The sequence below is a fragment of the Ostrinia furnacalis genome, unplaced genomic scaffold (genome assembly GCF_004193835.3).
Source record: "Ostrinia furnacalis isolate ACB-3 unplaced genomic scaffold, ASM419383v2 OfSCF2967, whole genome shotgun sequence".
In the NCBI taxonomy this organism is placed as follows: domain Eukaryota; kingdom Metazoa; phylum Arthropoda; class Insecta; order Lepidoptera; family Crambidae; genus Ostrinia; species Ostrinia furnacalis.
In genome coordinates, this window is record NW_021133206.1 from 33,180 (window position 1) to 51,828 (window position 18,649).

Sequence of the window (18,649 nt, forward strand, 5' to 3'; positions counted from 1 at the left end):
AATATTTTTTGTATTGGTGTCTAATAAAAAACGTAGATCGCAATTGTAGCATATACTCAAATAATTCCGGTTCTTGGTGTCTTCAGCTATAGATAGCCTATAGACAAAATAGTTTTGAAAACATATTATTTATAAGTAGATGAATAAAAAATGATGAATTTATGTCATTAAATGAATGTGTCTTATGTATTTTGTGCGTTTTGTAATGATCATGATCATCATCAGCCTACCCAGTCCACTGTCGTTCTTTGGCAGAATTGACAGACTGCGACTTAAGCTTCCTATTCCCTAAATCCTTACTAAGTTTATCTTTTACTTTAGCGATGATAATTTTGATTACTCCTTAGTGTACATTTATCATGCCACGTGTACGTTCACTTTGATTTATTCTGATAGCGAAGGTCAGCGGTGCATTATTGTATCGTTATGTTTGATTGACTTAATTTGAAGTAGTCAGGGGTAAGGTCACGAGTGGGCGTCCGCAGAGCGTATACTTGACGCTGATCGATTATAAATTCCATGCGATCACGGAGATAACGATCGGAATTGTTCACTTAACAACCACCTTCATGTCCAGGGCAGCAGCTAATGTTTGGGGTTAGTCTAGCACTCGCCATTCAGCTGATTATTCGTACAGATATCGCGCCACTTCGAAAGTGAACCAATATGAAACAATCATCTCTCAGCAATGCAATCGCAAAGTTTTTTAAGACGACGACTTTGCATGGGTTTAAGTATTTAGTATCCCAATATTATTATGATCGGTAAGCAACTATGTTATTTCGGCGTATCGAATTTGTATTTTCTGATCTTTAATTGTATGAGATTACTTTTCAGCTTTTTGCAATCATTTTTGAAAATATTTTGAAACGCTTTTCCCCCTCGTTAATTTACCTACTGTTTTTTAAATTCACAATTTATTAGTGTAGGGGGTCTTTTCGACCGTGTCCCCAGGGGTACAGCATACACATTGTTGAGAACCACAACGCTAAAGAGAAGTATGTGATTCTCGAGTATTTTGGCAAGTTTTGGGTGGGGTGTTGCTGGCCAAAACCCACCTGGAAAACAGAGGAGGTTACTCTGGTGTGTTTTTTCAAGTATCAGGTGGGAGCTATGACAGCTGACCATCTGGATAGATCTAGTGGGAAAAAAAGTAATACGCTGAGGACTACTGTGTAGTGCCCAACTGTAGAGCGTTTCCATAAGTATTGGGTGATCGCTATTCTGGCCACTGATCAACCTGAGACTTAATACTCCGTGGAGTAGGTGGTATCTAACTGTAGTGTTTCCACAAGTATCGGGTGGGCGCTCTGCTATCTCACCAATCACCAAGACATATCCACCGAGGATTAGGTTAGTTATTTTATTTTTAACGATATAAATTTTATTGCATGTTCAATGAAATCAATTTAGAATTCATAGAGGTATTCCACAACACTGTGCACTAGCCGCATGCACTGTGCGTCCCTCCTCCCCGCCCGCCGCGCCCGCGCCGGTCCTCGTTTGCCAACTTTACTCCCAGGGGTATCGTGGGTCTGAAGTGTAGTTCTTTAAGGCCTATTCAGACCTAAGCGGTATTCGCTACCGTCTGCGGCAAAGAAAACCCAGTGGGTATGCGTTAATAATACTGTTCAAACCTAAGCGGTATTCGTAACCGTCTGCGGCAGAGAAAACCCAGTGGGTATGCTGTAATATTACTGTTCATACCTAAGCTCAGGTCGCTCTAGCCGCGGTACTTGATACTAAATACCTGAGCGAAACCCGCGCGGTATGTACCTCTACCCACAGCGGCAGCGAATATCGCTCAGGTTTGAATAGGCCTTTAACAAGACCCACGATACCACCAGGGGTATCGTGGGTCTGCAGTGTAACTAGAGTGTTTCCCCAAGTATCGGATGGGCGCTGTGCTGCCTGGCCAGCGCGTGCTGCGCGGGCGTGCTGTGCGTGGTGCTGTGGCAGCGCTTCCTCAAGGTGCCGGCGCTGCTGCAGTTGCGAGACCTCGGCAGCGCCGACGACTTCCAGCAGATACCCAATGTGGTCGTCTGCCAGCCGCCAGATGTTGTCGTGGAGAACTTCTTGAGTCGCATGTGAGTAACGCCATTCTTACTACCAGAACATAGGTACGTACTGTTTGTTCGTTTCAGCCAAATGATGTCCACGGAGTCGCAAAGTCCTTCCCCAAGGATTTCCACAACGACCGGTCCCACGCTGCTCGCATCCAGGTACCTTCCCTTGACCTTCACCAGATCATACAGCAGGTAGGTTTTTGAATTGACGGCGGTGGCTTTGTTTGTTTGAACTACGACTGACGGGTTGCGGTGCGAATTCCGTAAGGGGCTGACTTACTTACACAAACATAGCCCACTTAAGACCACGCGAGTGCTACCAACTGATGCCACTGGGGGCAAAGAGTTTTACAAACACACACTAAGAGTTTTGGCTTTTTCACCAGTAAGTATCGACCCTTATATTGGACGACCATATGGCGGCTACATAAAATTAAAACTTAGGTTGCGGTATTTTACTGTCCATGCATGTACCTTTAGTCTTACTACTCCATAGGATCTTGGGTAACCTTAATCCCCCTTTCAATAGAACTACAAACGGGGTGAACACAAGCAGGCTCCCGACAACGCTCACGAATGCTCTCCAAGGCAAGCCAACTGACGAGTCTCAGGTGGATCTCCTGGAAGGTCTGCTCACGAACAACGATATGACCCTGCAGCAAGTTCTCTATGAGTATTCACCGGACTGCGTCGACCTGATCAAGAGGTGTCGGTGGAGACACACGCCGGTGGACTGCGAGAGACTGTTCAAGAAGGAACTGACGAGATGGGGCGTGTGTTGCGTTGCTACTCCTTCAAGGTAATTACTTCATCATAAATGTATAGAATAATCCCATCAAAAACAATACTTGTCAAAAAAACCAAGTCTCGCAACTCAGTTGTTCTACGGTAAAAAGTTGTGAGATCCATGTAATACCAAGTCCAGGCCAGGAAATCTTTAAGTTTTACATAAATTATTGACGGCCGTGCCGCTTTTTTGCTCGACTTAGACCAGATATGGTCAATATTTACGTTAACGACAGCTTGTTATTCTTTCTGTAATATCTACAGAAAATGGATTTATTGATAACTTCCATTCATTGATTTACCGCCATTAATCATTCTGTATCGTTGTGGGTATAGGTGCTTTATTTATAGTAAGTAAATCATTAATGCGTTTCATTCATGCGGCTCATTCTTATCACTTCTTTTATCTGCCCTTGATCCTGTTCTACAATAAGTACCTATCTATTTAAAAAGCTGTAGGTACTACGTATTGTAAAACTTACCTGGCAATACATCATTAAGGAAATGCTTCTTTCAGATTTGCAAACATTTCAATCCCCGCGCTGTTAGAATTGGACGTGATTCGACAGCTGGACATGGCATTGCAATGCGCTAACGGTTCAGTTGCCCGCGGCTGTGAGGTATGCACTTTAGCATCACTTAAGGTTTGACCAAACCAACGCGCGCACGATGGAAATGGCGTCGCAGTGATCGCCATCTCCATCGCGCACGCAGGATGCACGCATTGGTTCGGAAAAACCTTTAACCCTTTTTTTTCCCTAAAATCTTCTGTTTCATCAGAAACCTATGTGCATAGTACACTTTTGACAGCTTGTGCATCTCCCAAGAACTATGTTTGTACGTAGTTCTTCACCAAATACCCGGGCGAGGAGTGGGTGTCGCCGACGCGGCTGACGCCGGGCCGCAACTACTGGGCCTACCTGACCTTCACGTCGGAGCAGGACAGCGATGCCGACAAGCTGGTCGACGGCACCTGCGTCAGTGCCAGCGGCTACTCCAGGAGCCACTGCTTGGTAGGACTCAACTGTCTTGGAGAACTTATAATATTCGTGTTATCTACTTTTAGCAATATATCTTTATTCATATATTTTGACGTTCATAAATGCCACTTGTGGTCTAAATTGAATAAAATATTTTTGATTGTGATTTTGATTATCCGTGTGGTTCCGGGAGAATCGAATAGGCCTTATGACTTATGGCATTAAGCTCGCCTTTTTGTACGGAACATTGTGGTGTGTGCAATAAAGTCTTTAAATTAAATTAAAAAATAGGCCCTAGGAATAAGGATGTCGTGAGAAGCGAATAAGGGAGAAATATGCGAACACCAGTCCTCATCAAAGCGTATAACCAACGTGAGGAATGTAGAACAAACAAATAGGGGAGTATTTGGTAAATTAAAGAGGGTCGTTCTCCTGCAGTGAAAAAGAACCGGATGATGATGATGATCACATCTACATTTAGAGCAGATATTTTGAAGTAAATTTTAGAAATTGGCCATCATACGTACGCTGACCTTTCGTCGCTTAACGCGTCGATATTTTATTTGTTCAGCTGTAAAAGCCACGTCATTTTACCTATATGTATAGTTACGTCAGCTACATCATCGTGTCCGTGACATGTGTACATCATCTCTATTTTTCATTTCAAGATAATCTTTATTGCACGAGATTTTCTCCTTCTTCCCCTACTTCTGACTCTTCCTGCACTCCTAGTGAAATACTTTTGCCGTATGCTTAGAGCTCAATACAGCTTTATTTTAACTTATTTACAGCTCAAATGTACAGCACATAAGTGTGGATGTTCGGACCCACTTCGAAGTATTGGCAGCGAAGAGAACTCACTTCCAACATGCGACTTAAAGCGCATTTCATGCTTGAGGACTCTTGGACTTAGAGGTACTTATTTATTCGATTTCTTTGTTATAGCATTATTGAAAATATCAATTCAACGAGCACGATCGTAAGAGAGACTGACCTATTTGAAAATCAGATCGATTGGTGTATGATCCAACTAGGAATCGAACCCTGAACCTCCGACTCGAGGTTTAGACTAGGGAGATGCGGTATTAACAAAACCAGGATACGGTGTTTCGGTATTTTTTCGATATTTATAATTATTCGAGCGCTTGACTTTGTGTGAATAATGTTTGTCTTTGATAGTGAATGATTATCAATGCACAAATGATAATTTTAGGTAATTCAACCTGCTCCTGTCTGCCATCATGTAAGAAGGTAATAACTCGATTGGACTTGGAGTCTTCTCCACTAAGAGAATTGGAATCTTGTGTAGATCCATTATAGTAAGTACGTTATATTTATTTAGTATACTATTTAGATAAGACAATATTATTTCTGTTACACAAGCTCCCAGTAAGTAATCTAGTATTCATCATCAGTCCTTGTGTGTAGTAATTTATATGGGTTGCCCTTGTTGCTCGCTCATGGTCATGACCAGTTGTTGTTGCTCTATTTATTGTCAAGTATGAAGTTTTTTACGTTGTACTTTTGGTTTCCAACTGCAAGCAAATTGATATGGAAATAAGACATCGATTTACAGTGATTTGCAATTAAGTACTTATCACTCCATCTCTATTGCCTATCTTGCGGTCATACGGTCTCTGATCAACTTGTTCTGAAATTGAATTATATCGACTATTATTCTTAACGACTATCTTTTTTCACACGAGAATCAATTGAATAGTTTGCAATGCGAAGTATTTTTAGTTAATGCTATTTTATGTTCGAATATAGGGCTTCTAGTGAGCTGTTGTTCTATGTATTTTATTTATTTATTTCAGCACCGGTTTGAATGCTACAGAAGTGGTAGTTTTCCGATTAAGAGTGAATATTGTTGTCTCTAAAGTATTTTCTCTTATGCCCACGGAAACTTGGCTCACTTTGTTGTGTAAGTATTGTTGTAAAATAAAACTAAAATGCGGGCTGTGTCTTTAGGAAATATTTTTATTTTGCAGCTTCTTTGGGTGGCGTTTTCAATATGTTCTTGGGAGTTGGACTTTTTAGTGCACTTGAATTTTTGTTCCTTTTGTTTGTAAAATTACCCATTGCGGTAAGGCGGTCAACTGAAATGGATGCACCAACTTCAGTTTTTAATCGAGGCGACTAAATATTGATAACTAATTATTTTTTATAAAGTATTTTGGAACTGTATTTTTTTACAATTACTTTGTTCATAGAAATGGAAAATTTCTTGATTTACTCTAAATACCTAAAGAGTTAGTAAAGCCAACTTATTGATCAGCGACTACAACAAATAATGCATTAAACATTAATTCATCAACATTGCAAATATCGCGCTAGTCATGATGGTTCATTGACAATCGACTAAACTATTCAAAAGCGGTCTGAACTTTAATGTCAGTGCCACTTTAAAAAAATAAAATGTCATGGCTGTCACCACTCAGCTGTCACTGCTGTCATTCTGCTACTGTTCGCCACACGTGTGATTATTTCATTTCGTGTTTATTTTATTTTTAAATCTTTGTACCGATTATTTCACTCATTGCGAATAGTTTTAAATGTAATTTGAGGAAAAAACAAATAATTCAAAATGTCGTCGTGGAAGAAAGCTGCGAAAGCTAATCAGAAAACTCACAGAGAACGTCATCAACCTGCGACGAGAAAACATTTAGGTTTATTAGAAAAGAAGAAGGATTACAAGAAGCGTGCTGATGATTACCATGAGAAGGGAGAGACCCTGAAGCTACTCCGCAAGCGCACGCTTGACAAAAACCCAGATGAGTTCTATTTTCACATGATAAACTCTAGGGTTAAGGATGGTGTAAGTATTCCAACATTTTGCCTACTGTATAACTAAAAGTGACGAAACAAGCTATATTCAAGAAATATCTTTACATTCTAGGTCCATCATGAGGTAGAAAAAGAAGATGAGTTCACACCAGAACAGATAAAGTTGATGCAGACACAAGATATTAAGTATATCAATATGAAACGGACTATTGAAAGCAGACGGATTAACAGACTTCAGGTATTTATACTGTACTGTAATGTCTAAATTCTACATTACATTTGAATATTAGATTCATTTCATATGTATGTTCAATTTTATGAACAATGCTTAAAAAGTGTCTTCTAAAGTTCTAAAATGAACATGATAGAAGAAGGGAGCATTTCATTGTTGATGAGTAATAATAATTTAAAAATAAATATTTTCTCCAATTCGTGCCTGCTTCTTTTTATTATTTATTCATTTTATTTTCCAGTCCCAGCTCCACATGACTGAGATAGCAGATTCCACTCCCAACACACATGTGTTCTTTGTGGATGAAGGAGAAGAGAAGACGTTTGATCTGGCCAAGAGGCTCGACACTCATCCTTCATTGCTCAACAGGAAGTCCAACCGTCCCAGGCTGTCGGATTTGGGCAAGCTGGATTTGCCGAGTATTGATAAACAGGTAGGATGTTCTTAGGATCTCTCTGTTTGATAAAAATTATTATTTGTATTGAAGACTATTTTTTCTCAATATCACCATCATCTTTACTATACTTATATTAGTGACTTGGTGATGCTTCTATGTACTTCACCTGGTATGTTAGAAAACTTATGTTTGTTTCTTTTACAGACTGCTGAAAGCATGAAGAAGAAAAGAGAACAAGCATACAAAGAGGTATCCAAAAGGATAGAAAGAGAAAAAGAATTGACTGTTATCCAGCAAAAAATGGAATTGAAGCGTCACCTTCAAGATGCTAAAGTCCTCAAACCCAAGAAAATTAAAAGAGGCACTAAGCATTCTGCACCTGTATATGAGTTCCCATATATTAGAAAGAAATAAAACACTGTTATTTACGTAATTTACTTTTATTAAATAAATAGTTTTTGTTATTTTTCCACCAAGTAGAGATGCACTAAAAATTAAGCCATTTTCTTTATTAACTCTACTACAGTATAAAAAACTTAATATTTACACCACACATCTAGTTGTCCTTAACTTATGAATTTTAAACTGTTTCAGTCTTTGTCAGTGAATTAATCTGATTGTTACCAATGCTTAGATCCTCAAATACACCTAGATCATAAATTGTCAAGTCCTGCTCAACTGCCTTAACAAAGTGCATCACTACATTATATAAAAATACACTTTTGTACATTAGAAGCTAAGGCGGTAACTTTACGGTAACCTAGGGGAGTGAATGTCTTTGGTCAACTTATAACTAAGATCACATTTGCTTGAGTCTCCCTAGAGTGTTTCACCATAATATGCACTTGTGTTCTGGGTTCATGGGAGAGCCTTTGGGACACTGCCAGGCCTCCGCGAACTCCTTGGAGTTGCTGAGTGTTCCAATCACTCGGATCTTGTTGGGACTGTGGACTCCTTCCACCATCTTGGATTTGAGCGCTCCAGTTGTGGAGTTGCCGCACCATATCTGTGGGATAAACGAAGTTGGTTAAATATAGGTTACCCACCTATTTATTGTTTGTTAGTTGTTTAGCGGTTCTTGTCTTGTTTACAAAACAGGCTTAACCTACTGCAGAATATAGAAGGAGAGGGGAAACTTTTATTATTCGTATACAGGTAGGTTGGTTACCATCTTTGCCGCTGTTATGGTATAGTGGAAATTATGGATCCAGTAGCAGTCCTGTCTGTAGCTGTAATATTGTGGTAATTTGAAGGGTACACGACCAATGATACTAAAGATTTTGTTTCAAGTAGGTACTACCAGCAGAACAACAGAAAGTAATCCTGATGAACTTTTCTGGCATACCAGTGGATTTTGTGCGTTAAGATCCAGTGGCATGCAGAAATGTTTTCGTCGTTAGGTGCAAGTTGATTTCGGTAAAGTTAGGTTTTCGAAAAGTTCACTTTCTTTACTCGTGCGGTAATGGTACAATCCGATCGAGGTAACTGCGCACCTCGCACACCTCCCCGCGTGCGCTCCGTCCGTACCAGAGCGTCGATGTGACGTCACCGCTGCCAGGAGCGCAGTTAACTCTTCTTCTTCTTCTCCTCTATGGCTATTGTGTTTTCACGTTTGCCAATGTCACGTGAGCATAGCTATTACACGGTATAAAAAGTTATAAACCTTGGGGTTGAGTGATGTTAGGTAGTCTAGCGTGCACACCTAAACGTAGTTAACTCGACCGGATTGTACCTGGTGTGGGGTTACTAGGGTACCTGTGCAAAGCCCAAGAAGAACAGCTGGTCGGGCTTGTAGTGCGGCAGGCCGGGCAGCGCGTCGCGCGCGCCGGCGTGTCGCGCCGCGTGTAGGCGGTAGGCGCTTAGCGCCGCGCGCAGTCCGCCGTTGTCCGCGATGTTCTCGCCCTGCGTGTTGAAGCCGTGCACCTGCGCAGATATAGGTCATGATGTCATCATCCATTAGGTCATGTAGCCTCTACTGCAGAAACACGACTCCAATTTACGAGGCAAAATATGGAGTTTGGCAAAACACTACACAAAATTACCTACCTAATTCATGGTCATGTAGTGGTCTAGTGGTAATATTTCTGGGTTATGATTTCTTTGAAGGGTTTTCTTCTTCTCTCGTAAAAGTGCTTTTTAAAAGCCTATTTACAAAAATAAATTAGTTTTATAAACTTTCTCGCTTCAAAGTTTACAATGCGAGCTGATATCAATCAATCAATCAATCAAAAAATATTTATTCAATTTAGACCACAAGTGGCACTTATGAACTCTTTGACAAAAAATATAACTGAACTGGAATCGTAGGCGACTGATGAACTGAACTAACTTCTATTTAAAACAGTATGTGCTTACTGTGTAGTTAGGCAGCTGCGGCATGTGGTAGTGACTGTACTGGTCGATGATGCACTGCACCTTCCCGTGGTAGTGCTCCAGCGTGGCGGCTGACCACCACTGCTTCAGGTTGCCCTCCTCATCGTATCGACGACCTATTACAAAAAAAAAATAACATAAAGAAATGTTTAGGTCAAAGTGTTGTTCCTTGCAGAAGACCCTGTTGTGTTAGATGGAATTTATATTTATTTGTAGGTTGGATAATATTGTCATTCATTCGAAAATTGTGTCATAAGGGATTTTCAGAGTTACAGCCAGCGTATGACTGACCTGCAAGCTAGTACGTTTACAAACGTGTCATGTCATTATCAAAGGCTGTAACTTGAACTTCATTCCTATTGTAACTTCTATGAATGTTCAAAAATCACCGTCTTAAATAACTTCTAGATAACTTACCCTGATCGTCAAACCCGTGTGTGACTTCATGTCCCATTATGGCACCTATTGATCCGTAGTTAATGGCTCTGAAAATAGTAAATCGGTCAGTGTTTTTTTATATTTTTGGGTGTAATTAAACTGCCATACCTAATCGGTTCTGGGTATTGTTTACTTACTCTATCCCGTTTCCGTAGAATGGCGGTTGCAGAATACCAGCAGGGAATGCTAAGAAAAGATAGATAAAATGAATGCTCAATTTTTTGTAGTGATGATTTGAAAAATCTTAATGTGATAAGCCAATTTTACTTACTGACTGAATTGAGCGTTGCTGAGTAGAACGCATTCACTGTTGTAGCAGTCGCAACCCATCTGTGAAACAAAGACATTTTTAATTTTCAGTTATTTTCAAATACCAGCCACTGTCATACCACCACATAATTTTATGCCTTAAATTGCTGCATTACCTGTTTCGATCTGGCTTTTCTCTTAACGATTCCAAAGATTTTTTCACTGCTGCCCATGTCAATTTCAGATACGTTTCAAATAAGTTTCCTTCCACAACTTCAGCCTGAAAAATTACATTATCGTTAGTAGGTAATGTTTTCCCCAGCTGAATTTGTTTACTTCTGCTATGTAATGTCTTTTGATGTAATACTAAGTATTTTTGTGATGTCATTTACTTTACCGAACTCTAAGCTCTGCCTAGCCTAGTTTGGGGTTAGGGATGTAATTTTATTTGTTTGGTTACATGGAACAATTCAACAGCTATAGCATCTTCCACAAACTGTTCTTCTCTTCTTACGGGTATACGGTCTTACATGCTTATAATGTTTGTCGAGCTGTTCATTTGTGAGCAGCCAGGCGGGGAAGCCGACGAAGTTGCGGATGGCACGCAGCTTGCTCAGCGTTTTGAGCCGCGTACTTGTGTCCATCCAGTCCAGCTGCTGTACTGCTGCTGCGAACGCTTCCCGCACATCCTCGACCATTTCAATGGCCTGTAATGAAAGAGTTTCCTATAGTTGGCATGGTGAATCAGGCGACAAAGCAGGTTTTACTTTTTCTTTTCTTTTTTATGCAGCAAACTCGATAGGATTTCATCATCATCATCAGCCAGCCATAGGACGTCCACTGCTGAACATAGGCCTCCCCTAATGCTTTCCACGTTGATCGATTGGTAGGATCGATAGGATTTATAATTGAGTATTTCTGATCGTCCACCAATCCACTCGCGAACCGTGGGCCACCCTGCAGTTGAAGTAACGTCTAAGTATGCCCTGCATTGGGATATAGGTTTAGAATAACCCATCATAATTAAACAAATGAAATTGTTTTACTTAATACCTACTAGCTGACCCGGCGAACTTTGTTCCGCCTTAATGGCAATAAATAAGCAGACTTTTTTTTTAAATTTCGAACGGGATAAATAGTATCCTATGTCCTTCTCCTGGCTCTAAACTACCTCCCTGACAATTTTCAGCTAAATCGGTTCAGCCGTTCTTGAGTTATAAGTGGAGTAACTAACACGACTTTCTTTTATATATATAGATTTGATAGAAACTGACGTAGGATTGTGAACGGAGAAAACTGTGTTAGTTAAATGAAAACAGACCTTCTGCCTCGACTGCGTGTCAAAGTGTCTCTTAACATAAAGGTAGCTGAGTGCCACCCCGAAGTTGGCATTAACGTTGGCGGTGCAGCTCTTCCATCTCGGAGTCCGCTGCTGCAACCCGAAAACCGCGCGCGAGAACTCGAAGCCACGCTCGCGGAACGCGCCCAGCGTCATCGGTGCTACGGTTGAGAACACGCTCCACCATAGGAAACGTTCTGAAAAGGAACAATTGACTTAGGTGGTTCTTAACATGAGGATCTTCTAGAGAGCTGGCAAATGGGTTTGAAACTTGGGTCTTTGATGTGATTTGACTTTTAGAGGCATGTGTTGAAAATCTAGAGCGATTTTATTTGCCATGTAGCCAGCCACACTCAGCCACGTACTCTCATTAGCAGTGTGCTGGCAATGCTGGCATATCACATATGAAAATATAATTTGAGATTATTATCTCATGATAGAGTTGTTACACTCGCTCCTAAAGTTCGATGTATCAGCAGAATAGAACTTACCAACACTGGTTCAATCGTGTAGGTATTTGAGTGCCTATAATTTTACTAAGATACTATTCTTTACCCACTGTTCCAAGATTAATTACCTACTTCTACTACGTTGAAGGTAATCGTAGTTATCTAATAATATCAAAATTCTTACGTATCTCATGCAAGCAAAGTTATGAAATTGGAGAAAGTTATAAAATTATTTGCATTTGCGTGAAGCCTTTGTCTGGTCATCAGTTATGTTGAATAAAGATCTTCATTGTTTCGAATTGTCATCATCATCATGAATCTATAAAGTATCAATAAAATAGCAAGTCACAATGATTACAATCATTGCCAAACCATTTCAGTGTTTGACATGATCAGATAAGTAATTATATCTTATTCATCACTTCTCAACGTCAAAGTTGGTAATTTGATCAATAAGTGTTTGATCTTAATTATTATCAACGTTTCTTATGTGAAATCATCGGAGCTCTATTTTTGAGAGTCGTGATGACATCACCTTTTTTAAAGTATGGCAGTTAATCGTCAAATCTTAATAGAATCAACGGGAATCTAGATACCTACTTTTGCAATCAAATCCAGTAATTGACTTTGTTTGGTGACAACCAAGACTTTTGATACCTAGTAGATGCTAGTATGTAGGTACACCGATACAAAGCTAGGCTGTTGAAAGAGAGCTTTGGATTTGTCATAAAATCTAGTAACTAGGTATTGATGGAAGAGTACCTATGTGATGTCTATCAAAATGTAATAGACATCTAGCAATGATTGCTTCCTTGCTTACCAATGACGACAGGCTTGGTGTCAGACAGCAGGATGGAGAGCTTCTGCAGGTAGGGCAGGTCCATGACGATAACACGGTCGCCGGTCGCGTTGAGCGCCACGCTTGTGTTGGCGAACACTAGTTGCAGGTACCGCTCCCAGTCGTGCTGCAAGGGACGTTGTTCTTGTTATCAGAAATATAACTAATTATTACCAGCAGGTCTTTTAGTCGCCACTCCAGCAGAACAACCTTCTCCAATTTATCAAAGAAACAATATTATTACATATACATTTGGTAGATTTTACATGAAATCTCGAAAACTGTTTATGTAGGTAACCAGTAGATTATAAGTTACGTCTAAAGCCTGGTCCGTGAGCAGCTTGGGGTCATTGGACGGGATTCTACGTGCTCACGGACCAGGCTTTAGTTACGAATCAAATCTTGTGATAGGACTGCATTAAGCAAGGGATGGCTGGAGTGTATAATAACTGATTAAGAGATTGGCATTAAGTAAAATAAGGGTAGTAGTGTCTATTTACCTCTTTCCATTGCGCTGGACCTCCGTTGGAACCTTGTATGAGCTGCTGGACACTCACTTCGTGGAACAGGTGGGTACCACTGCGTCTGACTTCCACAGGTGTCATTATCTGCAACAGAAACGAGATTTGTGATTATTTAGGATTAGAAGAGTTGGAAAGTCTAACTTTAATTCCTCGATCGTAGAGATGTTTACTACACAGGGGAGTTTCTGGTTACCTTAGCAAGGCTTTTGCTGAAGTCGACGATGTCGGCGGCAAAGTCGTCGGCGTCGGTGTCATTGTCAGCGATGGCGATCATATCGCGGATGTATTTGCGGTACTGCGCCAGTTCCAGCGCGAACTGCTCTGGTTGAAGTAGGTAGCGCTCACTGAATCCAGGGGACACTTGCTCGATCTGTGGACGAGATCTTTGTAAAGACAAGCTAGCTAAATGTGGCATAATGTAAAATGTATAGTCGAATATTTGTTTAAAATTTTATTAGGAGTTTCTGGTTTCATAAACTGTCTAGCTAGTAGGTTGATAATTTGATATGGACTTGTTGCAATTGATTCATCGGTGGTCCCTTAGTTCCAAACAGGTACTTCAAGTGATACATTTTCGTCGACAACTCACCACAACTCTATTCCTGCTGGTGTTCCTGACATCCTCTGCAACCTGGACACTGAGCAGCACATTGAGCCCCATCAGGCGGCGGCCACGCCCAGCGCTCGTCACCCACGAGAAGTTGGCGCTGGCCTCCGTTGGTGGTAGCGGCGGTAGGTCCAGTTTGGCAAGCAGCCGCTGTATGGGCTTGATGCCGTCTTCTTCCAGTTTGTCTGAAGAAAAAGGTTCTGATGAATGCCTAATCAGACATTGTACTGCTGCATTTGAGCCTATGGGTCCACTGCTAGGCGTAAGCCTAGGCCACAAATCACTATCTCCCAAAATTCATTCAACTACTGCAGGCTATCAACAATTATTATTCATTGTGGTATATACATAGTAGGTACCTCCTTTATTTGAGAGTTATACAAAATAAAGTTTAAGAAATGTGGTAAAGGCCGCATTCTGAACTCACTAAGATTCCCCTCCCCTTACACATACGTACATCTACACTAAACGTGGTACGGTGAGCTACTTACCTATATTTATGCAAGTCCTGTACAAAGATTTGGCTTTCTTCACGCTGGCGGGCAGGCCGTCCTCATCCTCAGCCTCCAGAAGTTCCCTCAGGTCCATTACCAACTGCTCCCGTAGCTTGGCCAGCTGGTCCCACGAGGTGGCCCATTCAGGCACCGGGTTCTTCTTGATCCAACCCCCGCACGCGAACTCATAGAAATCCGTGCACGGGTCCACATCCTTGTTCAAGGCTTGCAGGATTCTTGAAGCTGTGATAAAAATTAATGTTGAATTAAGGATCATCTTGGATTATTAATGTAGAAAAAAAATCTACTGATATAATATTTAAGCACGGTAGCTATAGTTAGAGATGTGAAGTTATAATAGAGTAATCATGCATTGACTTGTCGATTTATAGGAAACAATTTATTAATTATCGAGGTGCTAATATCATAAATAACTCGTAAACTAATTGATATGAACACCATGTTGGATAAATATTAATGATTCTGTCAAGTTAAGCAATAACCATCAAGATGGAAGTTTATAAAAAGTAAATTAACATCTCGATTATGTATAATGCACTATTTACATGCTAATGTGGTTTGCTAAGCCACGGGTACTATGACAATGAGAATAAATGCGCACTAGACGATCTTAAGTCATTGATGGGTGAGTAAAGTTTATTAAAGTGGATCATTTTCCCGCAAAAACGTCGTAATACCACCTCTGATGCACCACGTGGATTTGCATTACGATCTAGATACGCAGTAGCGAGCGATCGATATAAGTAATGATATGGTTTTGATTTTCCTTGACCCATAAATTAAACCTACAGGTTCGTCACACATAAATTAGATCATTCAAAGGTTTTTCAACAACCACACATCAAGCTTATGTTAACGCTACATAAATTAATCCCGTAAGCTTTTAATTGCTTGACAAAATGTAAATAACGTGCCGCGATCGGTCATTTGCATTTTACATTGTTGCATTTACTAAGCTTAGTTAAGGCCGGGTAACAGAGAAAATGGCGAAAATGAGGTTTTCATTTTTCATTTTTGAGTTTGAAGTTGAAAACTTTTCTTATATTTCAGCGGACACCTACTGCATAATCTTTAACGTAATATTATTTATATTATTATGCAATTAAACTATTATAGCATCGTTGTTTTGCTTCCATAACTCATCGGTGTTTTGTTTGGCATGCATAATTTCTGCGTCGACGCCATAGATCTCAGATTCCAGAAACGATTTCTATGAGATGATGACTTCGGAATAATTACCAACCTTAATTAATTTACATACTGGTCTTGATGATATAAGTGAAAATTGCTTCTACATGCGCCATGTAAGACTGATACAATTATTTCATTGCCTCCACGTGCCATGACCGATTTGTTGACAGTTATTTCATCATCAATTGCGATGTTCTTGTGCGTTTGTTGTTTTTGACGAAGCAATTAGCTGCCGACATGTTTTCCTCTATTTTTCTGCTAACTATTGGAATAATCACCTCGTATCTCTGTTTATGTTTTCCACAATGGAATGTGTAGGTAATTAATTGTGACATGCGTCTATATTCTACGCTAATATTATTATAATAAATAGTACTTATTATGTTTGTAAGTTTAATAAAGTAGGCAATCTAGTTATAAAAATACCTTTTAATTGATCTTTTATGTGATAAATAATACTTGTAGCTTTCTCAAAACATAATATTTTTGTACACAGGTATAGAGCCTGCAAAGCGAAAAACCTACAAATACAGCTGGGTGCGATGCGACGGGTCAGCGGAAAAAGGTTAGTCAATGAATCTCCTAAAAGTTAATTATTTTTATGTTTTATTAGAATTACATAGAGAACTAATGTTCCGATTTAAAAATGTTTTATCCACGAATAATGTGCAAGGTTGCCTTGCTGTGAAAGCCGCATAGTGGAGCCGTGGCAAAGTAGGTATTGTCTTTAGTAATACTTGGCTGGTAATGGAAATTCACGACCTTGATTAATTAGTTTAAAAACCTAACATTGAGAGTTTGAGTCGATAGTTCATTGGAATGTTAGCGAGAGCGACAGCTTGGTGGGAAAATAGTTTTTCGTGCATTGAACGCGCCGGTTTATATACCTATTAGACCTAAGAGCATTAAACTTCGTAGGCAATTTTAAGGCGATGGCAGTATTATGAGACTAATCCTACCTCTCTATCCCACTACTATAACGCCTTACGAATGTAATAAAGGTTTAATAATTCCAAATGATAGCTTAGTGTTTTAGAATCTCCAACGAATTTAATAATAATAACATAAAAAGTGTCCTAAATATTGTAACTTAGAATCTGTTGGGAAAACATGCACTGCAATATGGTGTATAAAGCTACCGAGGTTTATCCCCTACACTTTCCTATCTGCAACTCCTCTATAGCCAGGATCTCCACCTTAGCTTCCAATGAAACCCAACCAGTATAGGTTGAGTTGTCCCGGGGGATCTAACTGTCTTGGAACCCGCAAACAAATTAGTGAATAGAGCTACTCTTATAATGTCATCTCACCTGTGCCGACGCACTCCTCGCTGACGCAAGGTCGAGGGCTCTTATACTCCGTGAGGACCAGCACTGTGGTGTAGACCGCCAGGGCGATCAGTGACAGTCCTAGTGCTCCGATCAGCACTGAGGAACATCGCACTGTGCGCTCTCTGGAACAAACATTTCTGTGTCATGATGGAGACATAGTTTTGTTGCATTTTTATTTCGCACTAGACAGTCTTAGCACTTTTGAGCTTTTAAATTAGGGTTACAGACACTAAAAATAAATAAATAAGTATGTATTTATGTATATTAAAATATTTCACTGTTTCAAAAATATGTACAGTAAGGTACGTGGGCGTACCGACTAAGTAATACCCTAAAATAAGACTGATAGTATCGAATCGAATACATTATCGTTTCCGGATTTATGACCTCTGACTATGACCTTATGATTTCATGACAAAATTATGTAGGTTTGAAAGTTTTTAGTTCCTGATTTCAGTTCATTACGGCTACAACATACATAGATTTAGATATCTTTATAGCTGAATAAAATTGATACAAATGTTTGTTTTTCCATTTCCATTTTCCACACAAATCTTCACGTTTATAATATTACTAAAATGTACCCACGAGGGTTGTGCATCATAAATTATCGAAAATATGAATAAATCGTAATAATCCGATATGTGTCTCATGCGAAGGTAGAGTTCGTCCTACAAGACCTGTACATATAACTTTAGGAATATAAGGTCAAAATCTAAATGTACCTAGTTGTCGCCATGCTAACGCTTTTGTAATTTTAATCGCAATCGAAAGCATTGAAAGCGGCCGCGATTGAGGTTGAACAATGAAAGCGGTTTTTTGCCATACTGCTCTAACTACCTAAATCTGTAATGTTTTTTGCCCGTAATGTGAAAACTGTGTCGGGGTATAATGATATCATATTTTATCAATTTGTTTCAATTTACTGAACACTGAGTAGTTGAATTATTTTGAAATCAATAAAATGTTTATATTAACCACCGATATGTGACCAAGTAAGTGACAGATCAAATGATACAAATCCCGATAAGTATGTTATTTATTCTTCAGTAGATATTTTAGCTAATACATAAATGATCACTTCCTTATGATGATTATACTATTCGTACATAAACTACGTAAAAAAACAATGTAAGTACTTAAATAAAGTTTATCAATTTGTAGGCAGGCTTAATGGGCGACATGTTTCCAAGTGCTACACTTTGATACGTTGCATAAATAAACGCATAGCAGCACTTACGGTGTTACGAACTATGATCAATGGTTAATGGTATGGTCATGAGCATAACGAATTACGATTTCACGTGTATGCGGATTGTCAGGTCAAACACCGTGGACACTAGTCGCGAAATTGAACTATGTTGGATTGGAGAGAACTTTGCTTTTACTTTCAATTACTTATTGATTCTTCTTTCTATCCTCGAACTTTGGAGTTGATATTCTCTATCTACTACATACTACTTATTTTAAGTATGAATGTCACTGTACATGTTTTCACAATTTTGAGCCCCGTACCTAATACCTACATATTGTAGTGTAGAGGAAAC

General features: G+C 39.6%; 3 protein-coding genes across 3 annotated transcripts; 2 read left to right on the forward strand and 1 right to left on the reverse strand.

Annotated features, from left to right (window-relative positions):
• Positions 1 to 623: 623 nt before the first annotated feature.
• LOC114356829 (sodium channel protein Nach) lies at positions 624 to 6,393 on the forward strand. The gene is made up of 9 exons (XM_028310189.1): positions 624 to 764; positions 1,890 to 2,087; positions 2,596 to 2,865; positions 3,370 to 3,472; positions 3,698 to 3,865; positions 4,624 to 4,747; positions 5,046 to 5,151; positions 5,650 to 5,756; positions 5,824 to 6,393. The coding sequence occupies exons 1-9, from the start codon at positions 667 to 669 to the stop codon at positions 5,973 to 5,975; spliced, it is 1,326 nt and encodes a 441-aa protein (XP_028165990.1). The 5' UTR covers positions 624 to 666; the 3' UTR covers positions 5,976 to 6,393.
• Positions 6,282 to 7,676, forward strand: LOC114356831 (probable U3 small nucleolar RNA-associated protein 11). The gene is made up of 4 exons (XM_028310191.1): positions 6,282 to 6,650; positions 6,732 to 6,857; positions 7,093 to 7,284; positions 7,453 to 7,676. Exons 1-4 carry the CDS (start codon positions 6,420 to 6,422, stop codon positions 7,660 to 7,662), a joined length of 759 nt encoding a protein of 252 aa, XP_028165992.1. The 5' UTR covers positions 6,282 to 6,419; the 3' UTR covers positions 7,663 to 7,676.
• A 19-nt stretch (positions 7,677 to 7,695) lies between these two features.
• On the reverse strand, positions 7,696 to 17,218 carry LOC114356828 (neprilysin-4). Its single transcript, XM_028310188.1, has 15 exons — positions 17,082 to 17,218; positions 14,557 to 14,802; positions 14,048 to 14,250; positions 13,652 to 13,828; positions 13,435 to 13,542; positions 12,917 to 13,061; positions 11,630 to 11,844; positions 10,839 to 11,015; positions 10,485 to 10,588; positions 10,331 to 10,389; positions 10,197 to 10,245; positions 10,039 to 10,106; positions 9,604 to 9,737; positions 9,004 to 9,171; positions 7,696 to 8,254 (listed from the first exon to the last, which is right to left on the reverse strand). Exons 2-15 carry the CDS (start codon positions 14,651 to 14,653, stop codon positions 8,078 to 8,080), a joined length of 1,881 nt encoding a protein of 626 aa, XP_028165989.1. The 5' UTR covers positions 14,654 to 14,802; positions 17,082 to 17,218; the 3' UTR covers positions 7,696 to 8,077.
• Between the last annotated feature and the right edge of the window lie 1,431 nt (positions 17,219 to 18,649).